The sequence below is a fragment of the Paroedura picta genome, chromosome 6 (assembly GCF_049243985.1).
Source record: "Paroedura picta isolate Pp20150507F chromosome 6, Ppicta_v3.0, whole genome shotgun sequence".
Lineage (NCBI taxonomy): Eukaryota > Metazoa > Chordata > Lepidosauria > Squamata > Gekkonidae > Paroedura > Paroedura picta.
Genome location: NC_135374.1, coordinates 57,084,360 through 57,106,599, shown reverse-complemented (window position 1 = coordinate 57,106,599; position 22,240 = coordinate 57,084,360). Strand labels below are relative to the sequence as shown.

Sequence of the window (22,240 nt, the reverse complement as noted above, 5' to 3'; positions counted from 1 at the left end):
CACTTTTTTGTCAGTAGTTTCAAGTGTATAGATATGAAGAATCATAGAAGGGCTAGAGTTTGTCAACCTGTATTTATAACATATGTTTCTTGTTGTTGCAGTCATTAAAACCATGGGCAATGCAGAGAGCCAAAATGTAGAACATCAATTCTATGGAGAGAAACATGCCAGCCTGGGACGAAAGCATACTTCACGCTCACTTCGCCTTTCAAACAAAGCATCTCGACGGACCAGACATGCTTCTTCAGGAAAAATTATTCACAGGAATTCAGAAGTAAGCACTCGATCTAGTAGTACTCCCAGTATCCCTCAGTCATTAGCTGAAAATGGCTTGGAGCCTTTTACGCAAGAAGGCAACTTGGAGGATTTTGGAAGCCCAATCTGGGTAGACAGAGTGGACATGGGTTTGAGACCAGTTTCTTACCATACGGATTCTTCTGTCACACACAGCATGGATAGTAGTACAGTTCACATGGCAGCATCCATACAGAGTATGCCTAATTCTGAAGAAGGCAGACTTTATGCTGATGGATATTTGGCTGAAGGACGTAGCAGGCAACATCCATACTCAACAAATGGTACCACTTTCTTGGAGCCTATGAGTTTTAAGAAAAAACGTTCAAAATCTGCAGATATCTGGCGGGAGGACAGCTTGGAATTTTCGCTTTCTGATCTCAGTCAAGAACACTTAACGAGCAATGAAGAAATCTTGTGCTCTGCTGAGGAAAAGGATGGTGAAGAGAATCAAGGAAGAGAGGCCAGCAATAGTCATCAGCAGTTGGTCACTTGCCAGCGGGCCAATTCCATGAGTGATTTGTATTCTCCCCCAAACACAGCTGCTACAACAAATGGTGGCCCCCGAAACATGCTAGGAGGGTACTGTCAGAACTTAGTATCTCGTAGCCCGGATATTGGGAATCACAAAACTTCACCTACCACAATGGAGAATGTTCCTTCTTATAGTAATTATAACACGCTCCCCTGCAGGAAATCACATTGCCTGTCTGAAGGGATCACTCACCAAAAAATGAGTCATAGCAACAGTATGCATGGCAGAAGAGCAAAAACTACCCAGGTAAAGAAATACATTCTATTTCAAATGTCAAAAGCATTGTCAAATTTACTAATATGTTAAATATCTGCTATTCTTTATTGAGAAGAGACTTTTTATTTTTTTTGGCTTCAGTTTAACTCTATCTTCAAATCTTTCCATTCCATTAAAGTGACAATAGAAGCGCAGGCAGAACTAAGGCATTTCTGATGTTATTACTCCCAAAGCCAGTGGGAACCAGGTTCAATAGGTGCCTCTTCGAGCACCGTTGTGATACCAGATCCTATCTGAGTGACATTAACAATTAGGGAAAGAGGGAACTATTGAGGTTCATAAGATGGTTTCTTGATAGAAAAAACCATAAGATAGCCAATAAAAAACCAGTAAGATGATGCAGTTATTATCTTGATTATCTTGAATGGTGATGAATTATCCTTCAGACTAACTCCTGCCAATACAGAGAATACATTATTACTATCGCAGGCATCCTGATCCTCTAAGGAAGGGTGGGGTGCAAATATAAAAATAAATAAAAACTACTTTCTCCAGCCAGAAAGAAAATTAGGCCATCAGACATGGAGTACTTTGAAACAGCACTGTGTCCAGCAATTCCTTTCTGCCCTGTTTCTGTCTTCTTTATGCTGTTTACTTCATTCTCTTTTGCCTTGTCAGTTCCTCCCAGTTAAAATTGCAGCAGTAAAATTGGGTTCTGGTCTGAGATTTATGTTTTCCTGGGTGTGAAACAGTGCTGAAGCCTCCCAGGATGATACTTCTGGCCTGCTGTCAGTTTTGATGATGTAGAGAAAGGGGAAATACTTATCTTGAAGTTGGAATCTGTAGCTGATGTGCCATTTACAGACACATCCACCCTGGCCCGATCAACCAGACAGGAAGTACTACCCCTTTCCCCTGTTGTAACTCTGAGATCAAAATTGACCTTGGAATAAGCATATATTCTCATACATTAATAGAAAAGTACAGTAAGGTTAATAATCTCACTGATTCGAGGTCATTACAAACATTTTAAAAATGTGATAAATAAAAAAATTAAAATTGCATTTTAAGATCCTGTGTACATAGAAAGCCCACATAAATTCCCTTTAGTAAAATTCTGTTTTGTGCATTCTGTGAAAGGACAGAGGTGTGGGAGCCGTTGTGAACTTGTCAGGCAGCCTGCTGTACCAGGTGAGATCAATTACAGAGAATGCATTGATCTAGGCAAGTTTGATCTCACGTGTTTGCAAGGCAGCACCTTCAGAAGGTCTTGCTAAGGCACTACAACTTATAATAGGTGATTGTATGATTTCTTACTTACTGTATCTGAGTTGCTATGTGTGTCATGCCGTTCTGTGCTGCACTCCATATAGCCATAAGTGGGGAATGAGCTAGAACAAAAATTAAGCTAATGCTTTATTCATGAAATAACACAATGCTGTTGCTGAACAATATTTGCAATTAATACAATCTTTCTAGCTTTTGTCTTGACGGAATCATGCAGTGACTGCTCCATAAGGCAAGCTATAATGTTCCTCAGCATTCTGTTTGAAAGTCTGATAAGAAACATTGCTAGCAGAATGAAATTGAACAGTCCAAGAAAAATTCTGAGCAAATAGGTCGAGGCTGGCATTAGACAGCACGCTTCAGTGACTTCCCTGATTTTATTATATGTTTCATTTTAGTACAACTGTAGCAAAGGATGCAGGCTACATCTTATGACCCAGAAAAACAAAAGCATTTGTATGGGGATGGGATAGAGAGGCGATCAACCAGCAGAATTGCTTTCTGGACACTGAAGGTTTTGGCAGAGCTCTGCTCTTAAGCACAGTTAGATCTGACAGCGTGAGTCGGTCAGCTTTACAGCATCTTGTAAGCGTAGGTGGTGTTGGGAGCTATTAGCATAATGCTTTAGTGAGAGGCGCCTACTGGATGGAGAGGAGAAGGCAAAATGAGCAGCATCAGTTGGTATTAACTTGTAGGAGGCAACTGGAGGCGGGTTTCTGGATTAGCTGACTGTGCCTGATCCGTGAAGATGTGCTGCTGCTAAATATAAAAAATGACATTCTGAAACAGATGCTGCTGTTTTCCCACAGCAGAAGCGCACTCTCTCTCTCTTTTAAATCAGCGTTTTTGTTTTTGAGGACACTTATGTCGCATCAGTAGAAAATCTCTTCACTATCCTGGCAAGCTTGATAGCTACAGAAAGCACAGTTTTTCTTGAGCTCCATCACATCACAACACAATATAAGCTCAGTCTATACCCTTCTGTGTATACCTTGGAGAGCAATACATTTTATAAAATGTCAAGGCTGTTTTGCCTCTTGTGTTGTTGTTGGTAGAGTTTAGATATAAGAAGAGTTAGTTCTTATATGCCGCTTTGTCTGTGAGGCAAGGGGTGAGGGCTTGGTGAGTGAGGGCGGGAGCTGTAGGGGCAGGGCCAATCAGGGTGCAGCTGGCTGCACCCTGATTGGCCTTGGAGAGGCTGGACCATTCGTCCCCCAAGGCTGTTTCCGAATTATTAAAAGGCACCAAATGGATAAGATATAAACTGCTGCTTTTCTTAAAGGCTTCATGTTCTGCTCACTTCATACTCATTTAATACTCATTTAAGGGTGCATATTAACAGCTTATGAGCCTCTTGTGACACAGAGTGGTAAGGCAGCAGACATGCAGTCTGAAAGCTCTGCCCATGAGGCTGGGAGTTCAATCCCAGCAGCCGGCTCAAGGTTGACTCAGCCTTCCATCCTTCTGAGGTTGGTAAAATGAATACCCAGCTTGCTGGGGAGTAAACGGTAAAGACTGGGGAAGGCACTGGCAAACCAACCCATATTGAGTCTGCCATGAAAACGCTAGAGGGCGTCACCCCAAGGGTCAGACATGACCCGGTGCTTGCACAGGGGGATACCTTTACCTTTTACCTTTCTTAGCAGCTTCGGAATTAAGATATACAGAAGTAGTATAGAATCTCTGTTCTACTAGCCCTTGCAGGCACTCATCAGAGCTGACTGTACCGTAGAACTTAGTGCTATCTTTGTTGATTTTTTTTTCTGTCCACCAACTAAATACATGTCACCTTGAAGAATGAAGTGAAGCACTCTTAGTCCACCTTATTTTTCAAATATAATGGCTAAAGTATCAGAATAGAATTTGGGGGATCTTTAGATCCCTACTTTGTCAGTGAAAATTTCACGGTAGCCTTGATCACTGCTCCTCTGTCTAATCTCTCTCTGCCTGCTTGCACAGGTGCAGCCTGTTGCCTGAGCCCACCATGTCCTGATGCTGCTGCTGGGAGCTTTCCCAGGCATGATTTCAGCTATGTTCCCTTCTATAAGGCCTCTGGCCGTTCTGTTTGCCTCAGCAGCACCAGGGCAAGGTTATACACTTCTGGCTTCTCTTTTGGAGCAGGTGGAACTGCCACCCTTTAGATGTGGCTATAGTTTCAAACAAAATTGTAAACCTGTATCGATGGAAGTAGGCACACATTGCCATTTGGATGTTTACATTAATTACATTTTTTTTTAGTTTTCCAATTGAGATATTCACAGCCTTTGCTTTTCAAGTCTATATCTGTCTGTGAAAGACAAGATGGAACTTTGTCAAAAGGTGGCTGCCAGTGTTAAAAAAAACCCTGCCACTCAATTGGCTGACTGAGCTCAGCTTCCATTTGAAATAATGAAGGCTGGACAGGAAAAGTCTGAAGTGGGATCTGATATACTTATAACACCTCCCAATTACACAAAAGAATCCACCTCAGTGAAGGTTTTTGGGAGCGTTGTGTGCCTTTAGTGACTAGCCTTCATAAGAGGTTTTATAGTCTAATCCTCAGGGTTTACAGACCTGGTAATTAAATTGCATCAGTGGCATTAATTAGAGCTAAAATACTAGGGCAGAACACCATGCTGGGGCTTGCACTGGGATGCCAACCATACATATTGTAACGAAATTCCATCAAAATAGAACTTCTTTCCAAGTAAATTGATAAATGGAAGTAATGTGGTCCTAAGTATGTTCATTAGGAAACAATTATTACAGCTTGGCTTATGAGTAAAGCTGTAGGACTTGGGAGGCTTGAAAAGGGTAATTGTCATCTGCTATATCAATTCCTGGAAAATAGGATCAAATCAGAATATTAAGTAATGCTGAAAAAATTCACGGAACTTGCCCTTGGTCCATCCAAAGCAACCCAAATACATTATGCCACACATGGCCATGCTCTTGTAGGTTATGTGATTATTAGCTGTTAGTGTCTCATGCCCAGTCCCATTTTTAATACATCCAGTGCTGCACGGTGTAAACTAGCCTAGAACATTTTTTTTCACATTCCATATTTTTCTGGTTAACTGAAGTGTGATGATATATATAATTCAGGGAATTAAGTTAAATTTGAGGGCCATTCCTCACAACTTAACTGTAGCTGGAGTCTTACAGTTTGTAAATGCTATTATTTTGACGTTCCGCATGACATCGTCAACAGTCCGCAAAACTCAAACATTCGGAATTTTATAGCGCTTCGGGGGGAATCGCAAAAAGTGGATTCCCCTTGAAAAAAACGCTACACTCCTGAGTACAATTTGCAACACATCAGCGAAAGACATGTGCATTCTCAAAATAGCAGTAGAAAGAATGTCCCTCCCTAGCTCCCACCCCCCAGGCTTTCGGAGACGCAATCGCCATTTCCCCCCCCACCTTAAACCGGCAAAAGCAATGAATAAGCGAGGCTTCTCCGGCTGAAGTTCCTCCACAAGAAATTCAGAAATGCTTAACAGTAAAATAAAGCTCCCTTCTGCAATTGTCTTTAAAGTTCCCAAACACAAAACAGCCCCCTGTTCAACACTGCCCATAAGTTCGGCCAGAAATTGCACCCATGGGGACGGGGATTTTTTTTTAATTTAAAGAGCATGTAAATGATTTCGCTGGCTTCTATGCCAGTGAAAAACGTCTTGAGACATCAAATGAACAAATACTCGTTGCTACTGGTGTTTTGGGGTTTTTAAAAAACAGTTTTTTAAAGGGAAAGGGGCTTTTCGGGAGCACGAACACAACAGTTCATTGGCTGTTCTGTTTGATTGATGGCCAGGGGCGGGAAGAAGCACGGAAAAATATTGCCTCCTTTGTTGCGATTCCAGCAAGACCAGAAACCTGTGGGGAATGAATAGACCGCTATTGGGACTTCAATATTCCACTAGAATTGAAGGTGTGTGGAATGACGAAATTCCACTATTAAATATAGCGTTTCTGCTTACTGCAAACATTTAGCAACATTGGTCATTGTTGGAATCTTTGGAAAAAATTTGGAATCTCTACATTTCAGTCTCAGGGTTTAAAAGGTACAATCTGGCTAGGTGCAGGGGAAAGTACTATGACAGAGATGAAGGAAGATAGGCAGGAAGAAGGAAAGGAGGATCCAACAGCGCCAATGACAGTTTTGTAGATCCCTGCTGTTTCTCTTCATAATCAGAACAACTCAAGACATTTTAAAGTAAGATGGGTGTGTGTGCCCCATTTCACATGAAGTGACCAAATTCTAATTTATTTTTTCTGTTCTTCCTTGGACTGTGATCCAGGTTAAGGTCCATGAGCTTTTTGATGGACTCAGAAAATGTGTCCTTGGTCTCATAGCTCATGTATAAAATAAGGAAATTGTTATTATGATCCTTAGAGCACTTTTATTACACCATTCCTCCAATGAGCTTAGGACATTGTACAGTTTTCCCCTCTTTCTCCATTTTATCCATACAATCACTCGGTGGTTTAGGTTAGGCTGAAAGACTGGCCCAAGGTCATGCAGTGAGCAACATGGTAGAGTGTTAATTAAGTACCTGGATACCCTAGAATATCCAGACATTCATTTTGAAATGAACTCGGTTTTTATTTGTATAAAAATTAAACGTATAAGTTGCCACATGTGCTTTACATCTAATTAGACTTGACCGGCCCCTGTATATATTCCACTATAAACTGATAATCTAGATATTAGCAGGCTCAGACAAATAAAATAGTATTGATTTTGATTTGTTCTACATGTATTTATTTTTTACAAATGGGATTGCCAGCCACTGACTGGTATCTTGGGAGGTGGAAACATGGTGGGAGGTGCTGACACATTGAAAGCAGTTATATGGTGAACCTGGAAGTGATATTAAAAATGCCTTCCTGTTTTGCACATGCTGCAAAATGATGGGAGTGTGAGGGCTTTCTGAATTATATGCTTCCCACATTTATCCATACAACACAGAGCAATATACATCTCTGTTTTTTCTCTCCCGATGAAATATACTGTCTGATAGGGCAGACAGACAAGGGGGACAGTACACATGAAATCCACTTGACAGTACAACAGCAGATGGAAATATTTTGCATCATGTGCCAAATGAAATAACTTTAGAAACAGATTTAATGATGCTTTGTTGAAAATTATGTCTGTTTTCTCTTCTATCCATTTGTATAATCAAAATGCTTATGAATATTTCTGGGTACTCAGTAAGTAGTAGTAGCATCATTCTGGCTGAGGGACTCAATAATTTTCTTTGGTGACCTTTAAAGTTCTTTTATCCCATCTAGTTTACAGAGTGTTCTGAGGAATGCACTATAATGAAAATAATGAAATTGCCTCAAACCAGGCTTGCTGGTTTCCTGCTGGAATGGGAGAGTCACCCTGACTCTCGTTTCCTGCCACCATTCCTGGCAAGAAAAATAATGAAGGGAAAACAATTGCCACTGGGCAACGGCATTTATGTCACTCTGAATAAAAACCTTGCAGTAATGTCATGCTGCTTTAGGAATCACTGGAAACACTATGTATGATGTCACTTGTGGACATCATACATAGTGGAAGTGACATCACACCATCACTTGACAGTGCCCCTGGGATTATCACTAGCTATCAAACCAAAAAACGCTGTACATGAAATATTTAAAACTGAAGCCGCATCTAAACATCAAATTCAATCTGTTTCTTGGCTGGATGATTTCCCTTCATTTGTCATTGGAGAGTGTTTTGGAATGAGGTCCAGTGACAGCTGCTGTGAAGGTGACCCCATGATAGTGTCCAGCAGGCAAGCCTAAGCTGTAACTACAAAAATAGCAGTGCCCTGGGGGGGGGGGATCTACTTCGATAAAACAATTAATTTTGAATGTAATGAAAATTGCTACTATCTCAGAGCCTTCTAACAAAGCTTATGTATTTTATATGTCTTTAGGAACATATTAATAGTTCTGATAAATAATATAAAATAAAGCGTTGACCACATGAATACAGCAGTGAATACACTGCAGTATTATTTTCTACAAACAAGCTCTTTGTGGCTATTTGTGTTTGATCAGATTTTTAAATGTGCCCCAATACTGGACCTTTGCTTTTGTTTCCAGTGTGAGAACTGCACCTTTTAAAGTCAGTGGACTGAGAAGGATGTAATTCTGCTCAAGATGGCACTGTTGGTCTCCTATAGTAGTTTCTTCTTGCCCTTTTGCAGCAATGAACTCTGCCACAAAAGAGTTTGTCTGAAATCTTCAGTGCAAAATATTTATTTGCAATCCTCTGTGATCTGCTTGCTACCTGATACAGCAAACATTCATCTGCTGTATTTTGTCAGTGTCATATTCATCCCACCCTCCCTGTGATAGCTCATACAATTCTTTCCTCCTCTGTTATATGCTTGAACCCACCATGGGGTTCACATGATTTCAGAGAGAGGTCTTCAGAGCACCTACTATTTGATCATCGCATACAACTGGGTATTGAAGCCCATCACAGGTTTTGTTACATTAATATTTTTGGTATATACTTACATTTTAAAGGTACACTTATTTAACATATAAAGTAAGGTAAAGGTAAAGGTATCCCCTGTGCAAGCACCGAGTCATGTCTGACCCTTGGGGTGACGCCCTCTAGCGTTTTCATGGCAGACTCAATACGGGGTGGTTTGCCAGTGCCTTCCCCAGTCATTACCGTTTACCCCCCAGCAAGCTGGGTACTCATTTCACCGACCTCGGAAGGATGGAAGGCTGAGTCAACCTTGAGCCGGCTGCTGGGATTGAACTCCCAGCCTCATGGGCAGACAGCTTCAGACAACATTTCTGCTGCCTTACCACTCTGCGCCACAAGAGGCTCTTATATAAAGTAAACTATGATTCTTTTAATATTTTGTCCAATATGTAGCAAGATTATCTGGCATATAGAGACCAACCTTGACGTAAACCATTGTTTATCACTTGGAATTTTTACCTGGGCCATCAAAATATGTCAAGAAGAAGAAGAGTTGGTTCTTATAGGCCACTTTTCTCTACCCAAAGGTGTCTTAAAACGGCTTACAGTCGCCTTCCCTTCCCTTTCCTCACAACAGACACCCTGTGAGGTAGGTAAGGCTGAGAGAGCTGCTCGGTCAGAACAGCTGCTTGGTCAGAATAGCTTTATCAGTGCTGTGGCAAGCTCAAGGTCACCCAGCTGGCTGCTTGTGGGGGAGTGCAGAATCAAACCCAGCTCACCAGATTAGAATTCCACACTCCTAACCACTACACCAAGGCCATCTGTGTGATTGTTTCTACAGCTAGATGAGGAATAGGCAGCTGGAGCAGGAGGGTCAGGCATGGGTAATATCACCCTTTAACTGCCCCAAAGGTTTCTGGTAGGTTTTAGCAGTAGGGAGCAAGCACTGCAGCGGTGGTGTGGCTTGGCTTGGATCTGGCCATTGGCAACAGGAGTAGGCTGAGGCCAGCTGCACTACTAGAGCTGTTTTGGGCTACTTGTTCCTGGGTGGTTTTAATGTCCTGATCTGCCCCGGAGAACAGATTCTGGGTGTGTGCAGTTGTCTTTAACAGGAAGAGAGAGGTGAAAATATATGTTTATTTATTTACTAAATGTATATGCTGTCTCTCCAGAGGCCTGGTAGAGATTAAATCATCCATACAAATAAAATCAAACCAGTGTGGTATAGTCAGATTAGGATCTGGGAGATCCAGTTTAGAATCTATTCTGTGCTATGGAAGCTTACTTTGTAACCCTAGGCCAGTCACAGATATATGCTGTTTAACCTGCCTCACAGGATTGTTGTGAATGCAAAATAGAGGGGAAAATATTTAAACTGCTTTGGGTCCCTTCTAGGGATGATGAAATACATGGACAAGCCATCAGAATAGGATAACAACATTCAACAAGATCAGGTCACATAAAACACTATTATCTAGCTTAGTTTAAAAGTCTGGGTAAAAAGACTTTGACGCCTTGGTACCTAAAGGCATGTAAGGCAAGTTCAGCTGGAAGGCTTTCCAGAGGTAAGGTGGTCATTGAACTTAAATTCGAAAAGATCCATTCCGCAAATTGAGTTCTACTTATGGTTCCTTGGATCCAGCCTCTTGGCTTCTAGATCCTCGGTAAAAACATAAGAAGAGCTCTGCTGGATCTGACCAATAGTCCATCTATTCCAACTTCCTGTCTCACACAATGGCCACTTAGTTCCTCTGGATGGCCAACAACAGGGCATGGACTTTGAGGCCTTTTCCTGATATTGCCTCCTGGCTCTAGGATTCAGAGGATTAGTGCCCCTGAATGTGGAAGTTCCCCTCAGTCACCATGGCTAGTAATCATCGATAGACTTATCTGTTCCTGTGGCCAACACTACATCCTCTTGTACCAAATTCCACATTTTAGTTACTCTCTGACCGATCATGCGTGGTGGAGGCTACACTGGGCCATTGCTGGTTTCTAGCGGTGGGGCATCATGCCCCACTGCTTCCTGTGCACAAATGGGGAAAGAATTTTTCCAGTGCACACGGTCTACCCCAGAGTTGTGTGTGCACGCGCACAACTCCAGTGCAGAAAGATTCCACTGTGCCTCACTGGGCCGGGGGTGGGAGAGCAGGGGTTTCTCCGCATAACGGTAGGATAGTAGCACACTGCTATCCCACCATGGAGGGTGGGAAACAGCAACCCATTGGGCTCTGTGCCACTGTGAACTGCCATGGAGTCAAATGGGGGCATTTTGTGTCCCTGCTGAGACTCTCTAGGCGGGGGGAGGAGCTGGGCCTGGAAGGCACAACTCTTTCCTGTATGCACAGGCCTGGCCCTGCCGATGGCGCCCACATTAGAAAAGCGAATAATGAAAAATCAGCATTTATTTACTGTGGGTCACTGGCAACCCTAAAGCTGACTAAGGCCGGGAGGGGGCGTGGCTGACAGCAATGTCATTCAGTCATTCATGAGTGGGAATTTGCCCTTCTGCTGTGCGAGCGCCACCCTGGCTTCTCTCTTTTGTGCATAATCGGTTGTGTAGTATTTCCTTTTGTCCTCCCTGAACCTATTTATCCTTTGTTTTATTGGATGCCCTCAAGTTCTAGTATTTTGGAAGAGGGAGAAAAAAAATTGTCAACTCTCTTTCCCATGCATAATTTTTATAAAACTCTATCATGCCTTCCGTTGGACATTTTGGTTTGCTTCTGGACTTAGTTGTGAATCCTGTTTGCTGCACTGAATAGTTATTTGCCTTCAGTTGAACTCTTAACAGTTTTAGGAGGGCTGGGAAATGTTATTTTAGCTGCACTCAGTTTTACCGGAATTCTACTTTTGTGTATGTATGTTTGTGTGTATTATACATATACATATACAAAGAAGTGCAATAGCAAAATACTTTTCTATTACATCTAGACAGCATGTATCCAACTGGAAAAATGTTGCTTGTACGTGAATGAAACTATCAATTAGTGATGACCTACTTTGAACAAAACCTGCTTGGTTTTCATCTAATACAGAGGTCCAATTAATTTGTGGGCTGCCCAGACCCTTCCCCCGAGTTCTCTGAAATGCCCAGGGAAACAGGCAAAACCAGTCTATCACCTTGCATCAGACTTTGGGGCAGGAAAAGAGCAGCATGTTTTCTCCTTCCTCAATGCCTGATGTGAAGGGAATATAACATTTTTTGCCTGCCACAGTGGAAAGAGCTCACCTTGGAGTTGCCTGTAATTTGCAATAAATGTTGAGAGGGATTCTTTGTTTTGGCTGTCAAGGGCAGGGTTGTCACTCAATGAGGAAAGCAGATTTTAGTGTCATGACTGAAGGCTCCAACTCTTCCATTTCTTCAGCTCTCCCATCTTGTCATGACAAAAAGGTTTGTTGTAGGGGTTCTCAGTTTGTGCAGATAGCTGGAGAACAGAGATTTTGTGATGGCATGATAATTGTGAATCACAAGCCATACTTGTACTAAAGCAATCACATGATAGATTCTCCCTATACCAAAGTGTACTGATCCACTCAGACCACATTCTCTTCTGAACCTCATTTCCGGGGGAAAAGAACATATTGTTTTGCTCGTCTTCCTCTTCACATTGCCTTTGGATTAGAACCTGTGTTCTCAGAAGTTAGGAGTTTCAGTGCCTGGCAGTTCTTTTATTGTTCTTTCTACTAGACAAGAACTTGAGACAAGCTGAAGATTACCCTCAGGTGAACCTTCAGGAGGTGCAGCTGTTATGCAACAAAACATATGGTTGCTGTGGAGTTTCACACATTAGTGCTGATAGAGCTGAGACATGCTTGCGGAGTTTAGGACTGAACTTTATTTCTAGGAATATTATAATTGGTAACTGTTCCAAAGGTTTTGCACAAAGATTACATTCAAACCTTAAACCTTAGGCGTCATCTTCCCTGGAACATTTTTGTTGTTTACTTCCAACAGTAGTCCAGACTAATTTTTTTTTTAAGTTGCAAGGAAAAAAACTTGGGCAAGCAGTTCTGCTAAGAATGGAGGATGTTAACAATCCATTTCTGTGGCAGTATCTAGCACCTCTTGTTTGGTGCTAAATCTTTGCGTGTGTCATTGCTATGAGTGAGCACACACAGGCTGACAGGTTCTTAATCCACATATCACTTCTAGATGATCCAAACCAGTTAGTAGCCTCAGAATCTCCCCTCCCTTTTGCACTGAGGGGGCTTACAGAGGTTTTTGTAAGGATTTAAAGAGACTGTGTATGTGAGGTGCTTGGAAAACTACAACATGCTATAAGAACATCTACTTTTTTTCAAGGGGGAGAATGCTATGCATGTTTAGGACATAATTTTATGCCTTTTGGCTTTTCCTGTATCCAGAGTATTAGCTGCTGTTTAGGAAACTAATTTTAATGGTAAATTTGTGGAATGTTAGTAATGAGGATTGCCAAGATTAAGTTGAGAAATTCCTGGAGCTTTGGGGATGGAGCCTAGGGAGGGCAGATTTTGGGAAACTCTGTGAAGTATAAAGCAGCCGTTTCCTTCAGTGACACTGATCTCTGCAATGTGGAGAGTAATTGCAATTCCAGGAACTCTGCCCCTGGAGCTTGACAACTTATGTGCACCATCACCAATCCTACCAATTATGACAGCCTGGTGTGTGGACTGGAGGTGGGCTCTGGGGGCTCATGGGGGGTTTCCTCAGCCTTGTGCTGAGGCCCCAGTTGGAACTGGCTGAGTGTAGAACTCTTTGAGAGGGATAGAAAGAAGTGGTCCCTCAGGTACTTTGGGCCCAGACTGCGTATGGCCTTAAAGATGATTACCAAGAACTTAAACTTGAACCAGGATTTCACAGCTTGTTCAAGATTCCAGCTGATTCACCCTCCCACTGTGGACATCCCCCATTGCAGATCCTGAAAACTGTTCTCAACGTCCACTGACCCCCATCCTCCATGATTTCAGAGAGCATAGCATTCTGTAGTGGGAAGCAGGAAACTTCCTTTCCACAATCACTAACTCTGCTCATTGTTGAGTGTCTAACTCAGTCTGCATGTCTTCTGGTCACATGTGTTAATGACTGGCATAGTTACAGGGTTAGCACAGTGCTTCCCCAAAACAAAACACATCATTACAGAAGTGTCCTGTGTTGCATTATCTTTGCATTATCCAATGGTTTGTAAATTTGACTGTAGATCAAGGGACACTCCCATTCATTTGTATACTATGAGCATTTCACACCTATGACTCTTCCTGCATTTTGTATAATACAACCCATGTGTAGCATTTCCATTATTTAGGGTGGGAAGTGACCCCAAACATACTCATAATTTCAACCTAAGCTACTGAATTATGCTGACATTGTAATAATTGGGACGAGCTATAGAATTTGAAATGCCTAACAAGTTTGCTATACTTTCTGGTATATGAATGCAGAAGTGCCTTGTAAATTGGAACGTGCTGCCATATGTATGATGTGCACTGAATGATTACTTAATTAAAGCCTCCCTTTTTAATTTCTGATTTAATTTCTCATTTATTGTGAAATATTTTAGTCAAGTGATAACATTTTTTTCTGTGACCCATTGCAACATTTTAATTGCCAGAAGGAAATGGGACTGTATTTGTTTTTTCATAGAATATAAGTAGCTTATTTGTTACATAGTACTGTGGAACATTAAGCCCCATTTAGCTTTGCCTTCACTGCATTCAGTCCAAACATGTTTTCTGTCCCAGGCTGAGCTCATACCAGTTCTGTGAGTTTGCCACCAAAGCCAACTGTGAACAACACTAATTGGCTGGTGCCTGTGCCACCAATAACCATCTACATGGAGTAGTTTTACAGTTTAAAAAAATCTTTTTTCTTTAGTTAATACAGCAATGAATGCATGGACAAGCAAAATCATGAGATCTTTTAATTGAAGGCAATAGTGAGTGAGGGAAATATCTAAGCTGTGAACCATATTTAATTCATTGGTCTGTGTAGCTGTTATCCAGTTTGTGATTGTGGCAGGAATCCATAGCAGTGAACCCACCCTGTACGTTCGCGTTATATTACACCTGTTTCACTCTGAAGCTTTAAAATGTAAATATATATATATATATATATATATATATATATAGTGCATTCATGTAGCCGCACTGTGATTCCTAGACCAGTTAACTTACCAGATGTCTTTAAAATATTAGCTACCCTAAATTGTGCATTTGTTGAGGGAATGATTAGTAGCTCGCTTCACTTACATTGCACATGGTTAAGGCAATATGTTTAAAGCGGACATAAATCTTCAACTGTTGACTGTGGCTAGTGATGGGAAGGCTTCAGTTTATACTAGGGGTAGTCAAACTGCGGCCCTCCAGATCTCAATGAACTACAATTCCCATGAGCCCCTGCCAGCAAATGCTGGCAGGGGCTCATAGGAATTGTAGTCCATGGACATCTGGAGGGTCGCAGTTTCACTACCACTACTTTATACCATCTACCTCTTGAACTGTGCAGTAAAAAAACAATTCCTTGCACTGATGTGGAATTTTGATAGGAATGCTGATTGCTGTTACGAATTCTGTATTACTAAGAAAGAGTGCATCCTGACATTGTGGGAATTGTTTTGATATTTTGCTTCTTCTCTTTTAAGTAAAACAAATCAGAATTACTTTCCTAGTGTTTTAGTTTCATAGCTGTTATTTAGAAATGCATTTACATATTTTGTGCTTTTTAGACTGAGCCATGCCACATGGAGATCAATAAAGAATCATGAGGCACTTAAATTGAAGGCAAATTGAGTGGGGAAAACCTCACCATTGTGAACCAGCATTTGTAGTGGTCATCCGTTTGTACAGAAAAGAGATTATTAGACAAGTAGATTTCTTAAAATCTTTACCAAGGAATAAACAAAAATAATATCTCTGAAATGTTTGTGTAAAAATCATGGTTTGTGTGGGCTGGTTTCTGGAGTAGAAGGAAGGAACATGCTGTTGTTAACTGATTAAAGTGGAAGGATATAGCAGGCAACTATTTTATAACGGTGGAATTGGGAATTAATTACTTACACGTTTGACCCACTTTTTTCTCAAGAAGCATTTAATCCTCCTCAGAGAGACACTCTTATTTATATCAGTTTTGACAGTTTAGTCTAGATTAGCCACCAGGCTAACATCCATGAAAAACTTATGCTTTCACAGTGCTATGTTTTGATGACAAGTCACTCTAGCAGTCTAGCAAGTTGCTGTTGGAATCCCCTTCTTTCTCCTCATTAAATTTTCCTTGCTTTTGAAAGTCTTTTGCAGTTTTAGTGCAATGCCAAACCATCCGCAGCTTAGTTTTCTGTGAGCAAATCTCAAGTTTGCATGTTTCCTCCCTGTGCTTTCTTTCCTTTGCATTCTGCGATTTCTTACTTCCATTCATGTTTGGAGGCGAACTGTAGAGTGGATGTAACAGGTAACAGATAATTATTGCTTGCCTACAAACAAGGAAGGGAAGGAATCACTGTATGCATGAAGGCAAGGGAGCATGCAGGCATGAGGCTCAGGCCCCATAGCCAGCCATCGCTTTCCCATTAGGTCCAAGGTGGGTCTTTGTTTAATTAATTATTTTTAAATGAAGAGCATTTCCCAATACTCTTGTTTAGCACTTTCAGTCCTAGTATGTTTCCAAGAACCAGGGAGCAATTTTAAGTCTCCTGGTTTAGTACATGGCGTACAATAGAATAAAGTCCTCCTTTGTCCTTGCGATGTGCCAGAAAAGTGTTGGCAGTTGAGCAATTAGAATAATTCAGAACTCTCTTTTCTCAAATGGTCTCTAATCAACCTGGAGAAAACCCACAGCTTTTGTTTCCCTGAATACACTTAAGCACAACTAGGTTCTTAGTCATGCCATTGGTCTGGAGTCTCTGCTGGGGAAAGGTTTTCTCAATGGTTGGCTCATGCCCCAGCCTTTCTGCTGTAGCTTAGCAGTATAGAGGAGGTGGGATTATGTGTGATGAGGCGATCTGAGCCCCTTGAGCTTAATGCAGCAGGTTACCTATGTGTTGACTCTTGAAGAACCCAGAAAATCTCATTTTATCTGTGAGAAAGATGCATGTTTCCACATATATTTCTGTGCCAAGTACAGAAGCATCTCTCAAAAGGTTTTATCTTTGCCCAAGTTTGCAGAACAGGCTCAACATCAGCCAGTCAGCGATTATATCCAGAAGCCTCCTGGCTCCAAGTGGAGTTCTTGTTTCCTACAACTTCAAAGGGAGCTCTATCTAGGGATCAGCTGTCCCAGTTGATTTGCCTCGAACATCCTCTTCTGCGTCAGTCAGATTTTCAGGCAGTGCTCCTTGATCAACTTGCTGGGATTTGTTGTCCTTTCCTAAACCAAGAAGTTCCCTGTTACTATCATGCTCTGGGAGTATTTTTAATCTTTTAAATAATTCATAATTCTACTTTCTGAAACTTATTCTCTAGCCTTAAGATGATGGGAATTTAGCTGCTTTTAACATATTTAATTGCTTTCAGAGAAATATAAAGGGGCAACCTGAAGGTACCAGAGATTATTTTTTAGGTATAAGAATATATCAGTGTTTAGTATTTTCATCTCAGGATTTTCAGGGGCAATTAGCATTTGTCTGGGATCTGTCTTCTCCCCTTTCGCTCCCATCATCCTGACACTTTTTTGTGTTTTACTCATTGAAAATTAATGACGTAGAAAACATTTTAAATGGTGAACAAAAACAATGGTTACATTTTACATGTTTCGAGCAATGATGTCTTGGCATCATAGGAGACCAATGAAATATAAAGATGTTTAAGGAATGCTTAGGGCTCCTTGCCTGTCAGGGTTGGTTTGTAGGAGTATTTTAACAATAGGGGTAGCTTGGATAGCAGTATAGAATGAGAAGTGCCACAAGAACTATAACACTTCTGTCTGAGGAAAGTTGCTTAGAATTGTGAGATATATCTCTCAAAATGAAATCCATGTGAATATACAAATGCTTTAGACTAGAGCCAGCATGGTATAGTGGTTAAAGAGCTACGGACTCTAATCTGGAGAACTGGATTTGATTCCCTACTCTTCCAGATGCTGCCGGGTGACTGTGGGCTAGTCACAGTTCTCTTAAACCTGTTCTTGCAGATCAGTTCTCTTAGAGCTCTCTCAGCCTCACCTACATTACAGAGTTTGAGTCCAATGTACCTTTAAGACAAAGATTTCTTCAAGGTGTGATCTTTTTTGTGCATACACACGTCCTCACACAATGGAACAGGGATCATAAGAGTACAGATACAAGGAGAAAGTCAATTAGTATCAAATTAGTAAACAGCATCATAAGTCAAAATATGCAGTATGATCATGCTTTGCTAAAAAAAAAAAAAAGCAGTCCTTTGGATTTAACTGCCATTCCCCAAAACATTGAACCCAAAAGACTACTTTTCTAGCAAAGAATTGATCATACTACATATTTGGACTTACAATAGTGTTTACTAATTCGTGGGGAGAGGAAGGAAAGGTGTTTGTAAGCTGCTTTGGGACACCTTTTAGTAGTGAAAAGTGGGGTATAAAAAAGTTCTCTTCTAACTTAGATTCAGACTGTTACCTCATGGGAGGCGTTGTGCTGCTTTGGTGCCTGGGTTTTGGTCTGGGGCCGGTTGCTTCAAGTTTTCCCATGATCACAGAGGTATCATTTGGCTCGCTTCCACACATCTGCCCCAGATTTTTGCTACTGCACAAGGTATCCATTGGACAGGCAGTGGAAACTTCCCACCGTTCATTTACATTGTCAATCATTGTGACATGGCAAAAACGCCCCATCATTTTTGCCCATCATTGGCAAAACAAAAGCTATAAATATATTAGTTAATGTATGGTATTTAATACAAAAAAATATTTACTGCTAACTATTTATTCAACCCATTTCTCCATAATGGCTCCTTTTTTTATTTCACAAGGATGTTAATACAGGTGAAGGGAGTGAATTTGCTGACAGCGGGATTGAGGGTGCAACTACTGACACGGACCTTCTTTCCAGACGTTCAAATGCTACGAACTCTAGCTATTCTCCAACAACCAGTCGGGCCTTTGCTGGCAGTGACAGTGGCAGCTCTTCTACGGGCGATGGAGCCCGTCAGGGAGTCTATGAGAATTTCCGACGGGAGCTGGAGATGAGCAGTACCAATGATAACCTGGATGAAGCTGCTTCTGCCTTGAGTGATGAACAGAGCAGTGGGACCTTAAGTTCCCCAGGACAGTCAGACATTCTTCTTACCGCAGGCCAGGGAACTGTACGGAAAGCTGGAGCACTTGCAGTGAAAAATTTCCTTGTCCACAAAAAGAACAAGAAGGTGGAATTGGCAACACGAAGGAAATGGAAGCAGTACTGGGTTTCCTTAAAAGGTACAGTAAATACATTTTCCAGTATCTGTTTAGACATGAGAAGTCAAAACTATTTAACAGTAATCGAGAATGTTACCCCTGATATATTAAGGGTATACAATCAGGCTGTTATTAAGAGTGAATCATGGTATTCTGAGATGGGTAAAACAAGAGGTGTTAAAATAATTAAACACATTGGATTTTTGTTATATAGTAAATAAGGTTCAAATCTGACCTAAGTCATAGCGCTCAAGAAAATCTGCATTAAAAGATTTACTGAAGCAAAATTCTACTCTGAGCATCTTGCAAAAAGGGCAGGACAATATGGTAATATTGTTTTATATATTTTATATATTTTAAAAAAGATTTAAAATTTGCCCTGATACTTGATGGCCTGTTTATTTATTTAGTGTATTTTCTCACTTTTTCTTTCCAGTGGGGATCTATTGTGGTTTTCCAAAATGCAACACAATGTAAATACATTTAAACAAAACATAGTAGAAGGCCTAACAGCAAAAACAAAAAAAAACACACCAAAAAACAAAAAAACAAAACATACACACAAACATTCAAGGCTGCTATTTACCAAAATAAGGCAACAGGGCTGGTTTTAGACTGATTTTACTGGGCTGAAGCTGTTTTTAATGGTGGTTTTATAAAATTGTTTTTACATTGTTGTCCCCACTTTGGGTCTCAAGAGGCTCAGGAAGAAAGATAGGCATTAATTAATTAATTCATTAATTCATTCATTCATTCATTTAAGATTTCTATACCGCCCATTTCTTTGCAGCTCTGGGTGGTTTACACTGAACATTATATAACTTACATGGAACATTAAAGAGACTATAACATCAATACAACTTTCAATAAAGCATCAAAAGATTATAAAACCACACTTATAAATAACAATTAACAGTAACATTGGGAGAGTCATGGGCGGGCGTCTGGGGGGACCAGCAGGTGTTCTGAGTCAGTCGGCTTAAGCAAATGCCTGGTGGAAGAGCTCCCTCTTGCAGGCCCTACGGAACTGTGGAAGTTCGGGCAGGGCTCTGATCTCCTCAGGGAGCTTGTTCCACCAGGTGGGGGCCAGGACCGAGAAGGCTCTGGCCCTTGTTGAGGTCCGACGCGCTTCTCTGGGACCAGGGATCCACAGCCAGTTGGAGGTGGCAGAGCGTAAGACACTTTTGGGGGTGTAGGCAGGCAGGTGGTCTCTCAAATACACTGGGCCGAAACCATGTGTGGCCTTAAAGGTGATTACCAGAACCTTAAGCTTAATCCGGAATTCAACTGGGAGCCAGCCAAGTTGTTGGAGTGCTGGCCGGATGTGGGATCTCCATGATGTTTTAGTGAGAATCCTGGCCGCAGTATTCTGCATCAGTTGTAGTTTCCAGATCAAGGATGAGGGCAGGCCTGTGTAGAGCGAGTTGCAGAAGTCCAGCCTAGAGGTGACTGTTGCATGGATCACTGTGGTTAGGTGCTCTGGGTCCACATAGGGCGCTAGTAGCTTGGCTTGGTGGAGGTGGTAGAATGCCAGCTGCGCTACCTTTGTGACCTGGGCTTCCATTATAAGGGAAGCATTCAGGATCATGCCCAGGTTCCTGGCGGAGTGCGTTGGTGAGATCTGCACACCGTCCAGGGTGGGCAGACGCGATTCCTCCCATGGTCACTTCCTACCCAACCATAGGACTTCTGTCTTTGTAGGTTTGAGCTTTAGGCAACTCTGCTTTATCCATTTTGTCACTGCTTCCAGACATCTGGCTAAGGATTCTGGGGGGGGGGGAGTCAAGGTGGTCATCCATCAGGAGGAAGAGCTTGGTGTCATCCATAAAATATAAATATTCTATATTTATATTTATAAATATAAATAAAATATAAATATTTTAAATGAATTAAATAAAAGCCACATACTACAAGCATTCAAACTCCTCTGTGGATAGATCAAATTCCCTGAATGTAGGTGGATGGACAATAAAGTTAGTTGATGTGGATGGGCATGAACCAGAAAAATGTGGCTCTGTTACTGATTCATGGCATACCCAGTGTAAACCATCAACCAACATGTTTTTAGCTGACAATGAACTGGTTTGTAATATGGTAACATGCCCCTGGTGTGCTAGAGATGCTAAATTTGCAGAGGATCTCCAGCTGACTCTCCTCTCCAAGTTTGGTGGATTTATGGGGTCTGAGTTATGGTCCCCCCAAGAAAGGTGCCCTTCAGAAAGTACTTTCTGGAAAAATGTCTTCCTGTCATTTCCTCATATAGCACTTTCCTGGGGGCACGTTCTTTAGGGGGTCGTAACTCAGAGAGGGACGGTCTGTAAATATAATAATAACAACAACAACACCCACACCTGATGGCCATTTTAAAGAAAAAAATCTTCCCCGAGCAATGACGTGGAAATGGGAACAGGGATTCTTCATTTCCTCTGGTGGAAATTGGAAAATTAAAAGAAGTATAGTGTCTAGATTATGCAAGGTGATATTATCACTTTACTCTGTTCAGGTTAGACCTCACCTGGAGTACTGTGTTCAGTTTTAAGCACCACAAGTGAAGTAAGATGTAGACAAACTGTTGATGGTGAGGGGTTTGAGATGAAGTCGTATGAGGAAAGTTGAGGAAGCTTGGTCTGTTAGCCTGGAGTGAAGACAACTAAGAGCTGATATGATAACCATCTTCAAATACTTGAAGGGTTGTCATATAGAAGATGGAGCAGAGTTGTTTTCTGTTGCCCCAGAGGGCCAGGCCAGAACCAATGGGTCTAAATTAGTTCAAAAGAATTTTCAGCTAAAGATGTGGAAGAAGTTCCTGACAGAGCAGTTCCTCAGTGGAACAAGCTTCCTTGGGAGGTGGTGGATTCTCTTTCTCTAGAAGTTTTTAAACAGTGGCTAGATAGTCATCTGACAAAAATTCTGATATTATTATTATTATTATTATTATTATTATTATTATTATTATTATTATTATTATTATTATTATTATTATTATATTTATTCCCCGCCACTGTCAGCAAAGCCGTCTCATGGCGGGTTACATAAAATAAAACCCCACATATATAATTAAAAATTAAAATCTTGCTCAACCCCCAATACAAAGAATAACCTGGTGGGAAAAAAATCCCACCCCACCCCCAAGGTTAAATAGCCCCCTCTC

The 22,240-nt window shown here is 41.3% G+C and overlaps 1 protein-coding gene across 19 annotated transcripts in view; it reads left to right on the top strand.

The window, feature by feature from the left end:
- The window catches only part of TIAM1 (TIAM Rac1 associated GEF 1), a 243,876-nt gene that overhangs the window by 151,789 nt on the left and 69,847 nt on the right, over nucleotides 1–22,240 (top strand). For all 19 annotated transcript variants that reach the window (XM_077342518.1, XM_077342512.1, XM_077342529.1 and 16 more), the window contains 2 exons: nucleotides 102–1,075; nucleotides 18,666–19,110. In XM_077342518.1, coding sequence (XP_077198633.1) covers nucleotides 102–1,075; nucleotides 18,666–19,110 — 1,419 coding nt within the window. The remainder of the gene's footprint in view (nucleotides 1–101; nucleotides 1,076–18,665; nucleotides 19,111–22,240) is intronic.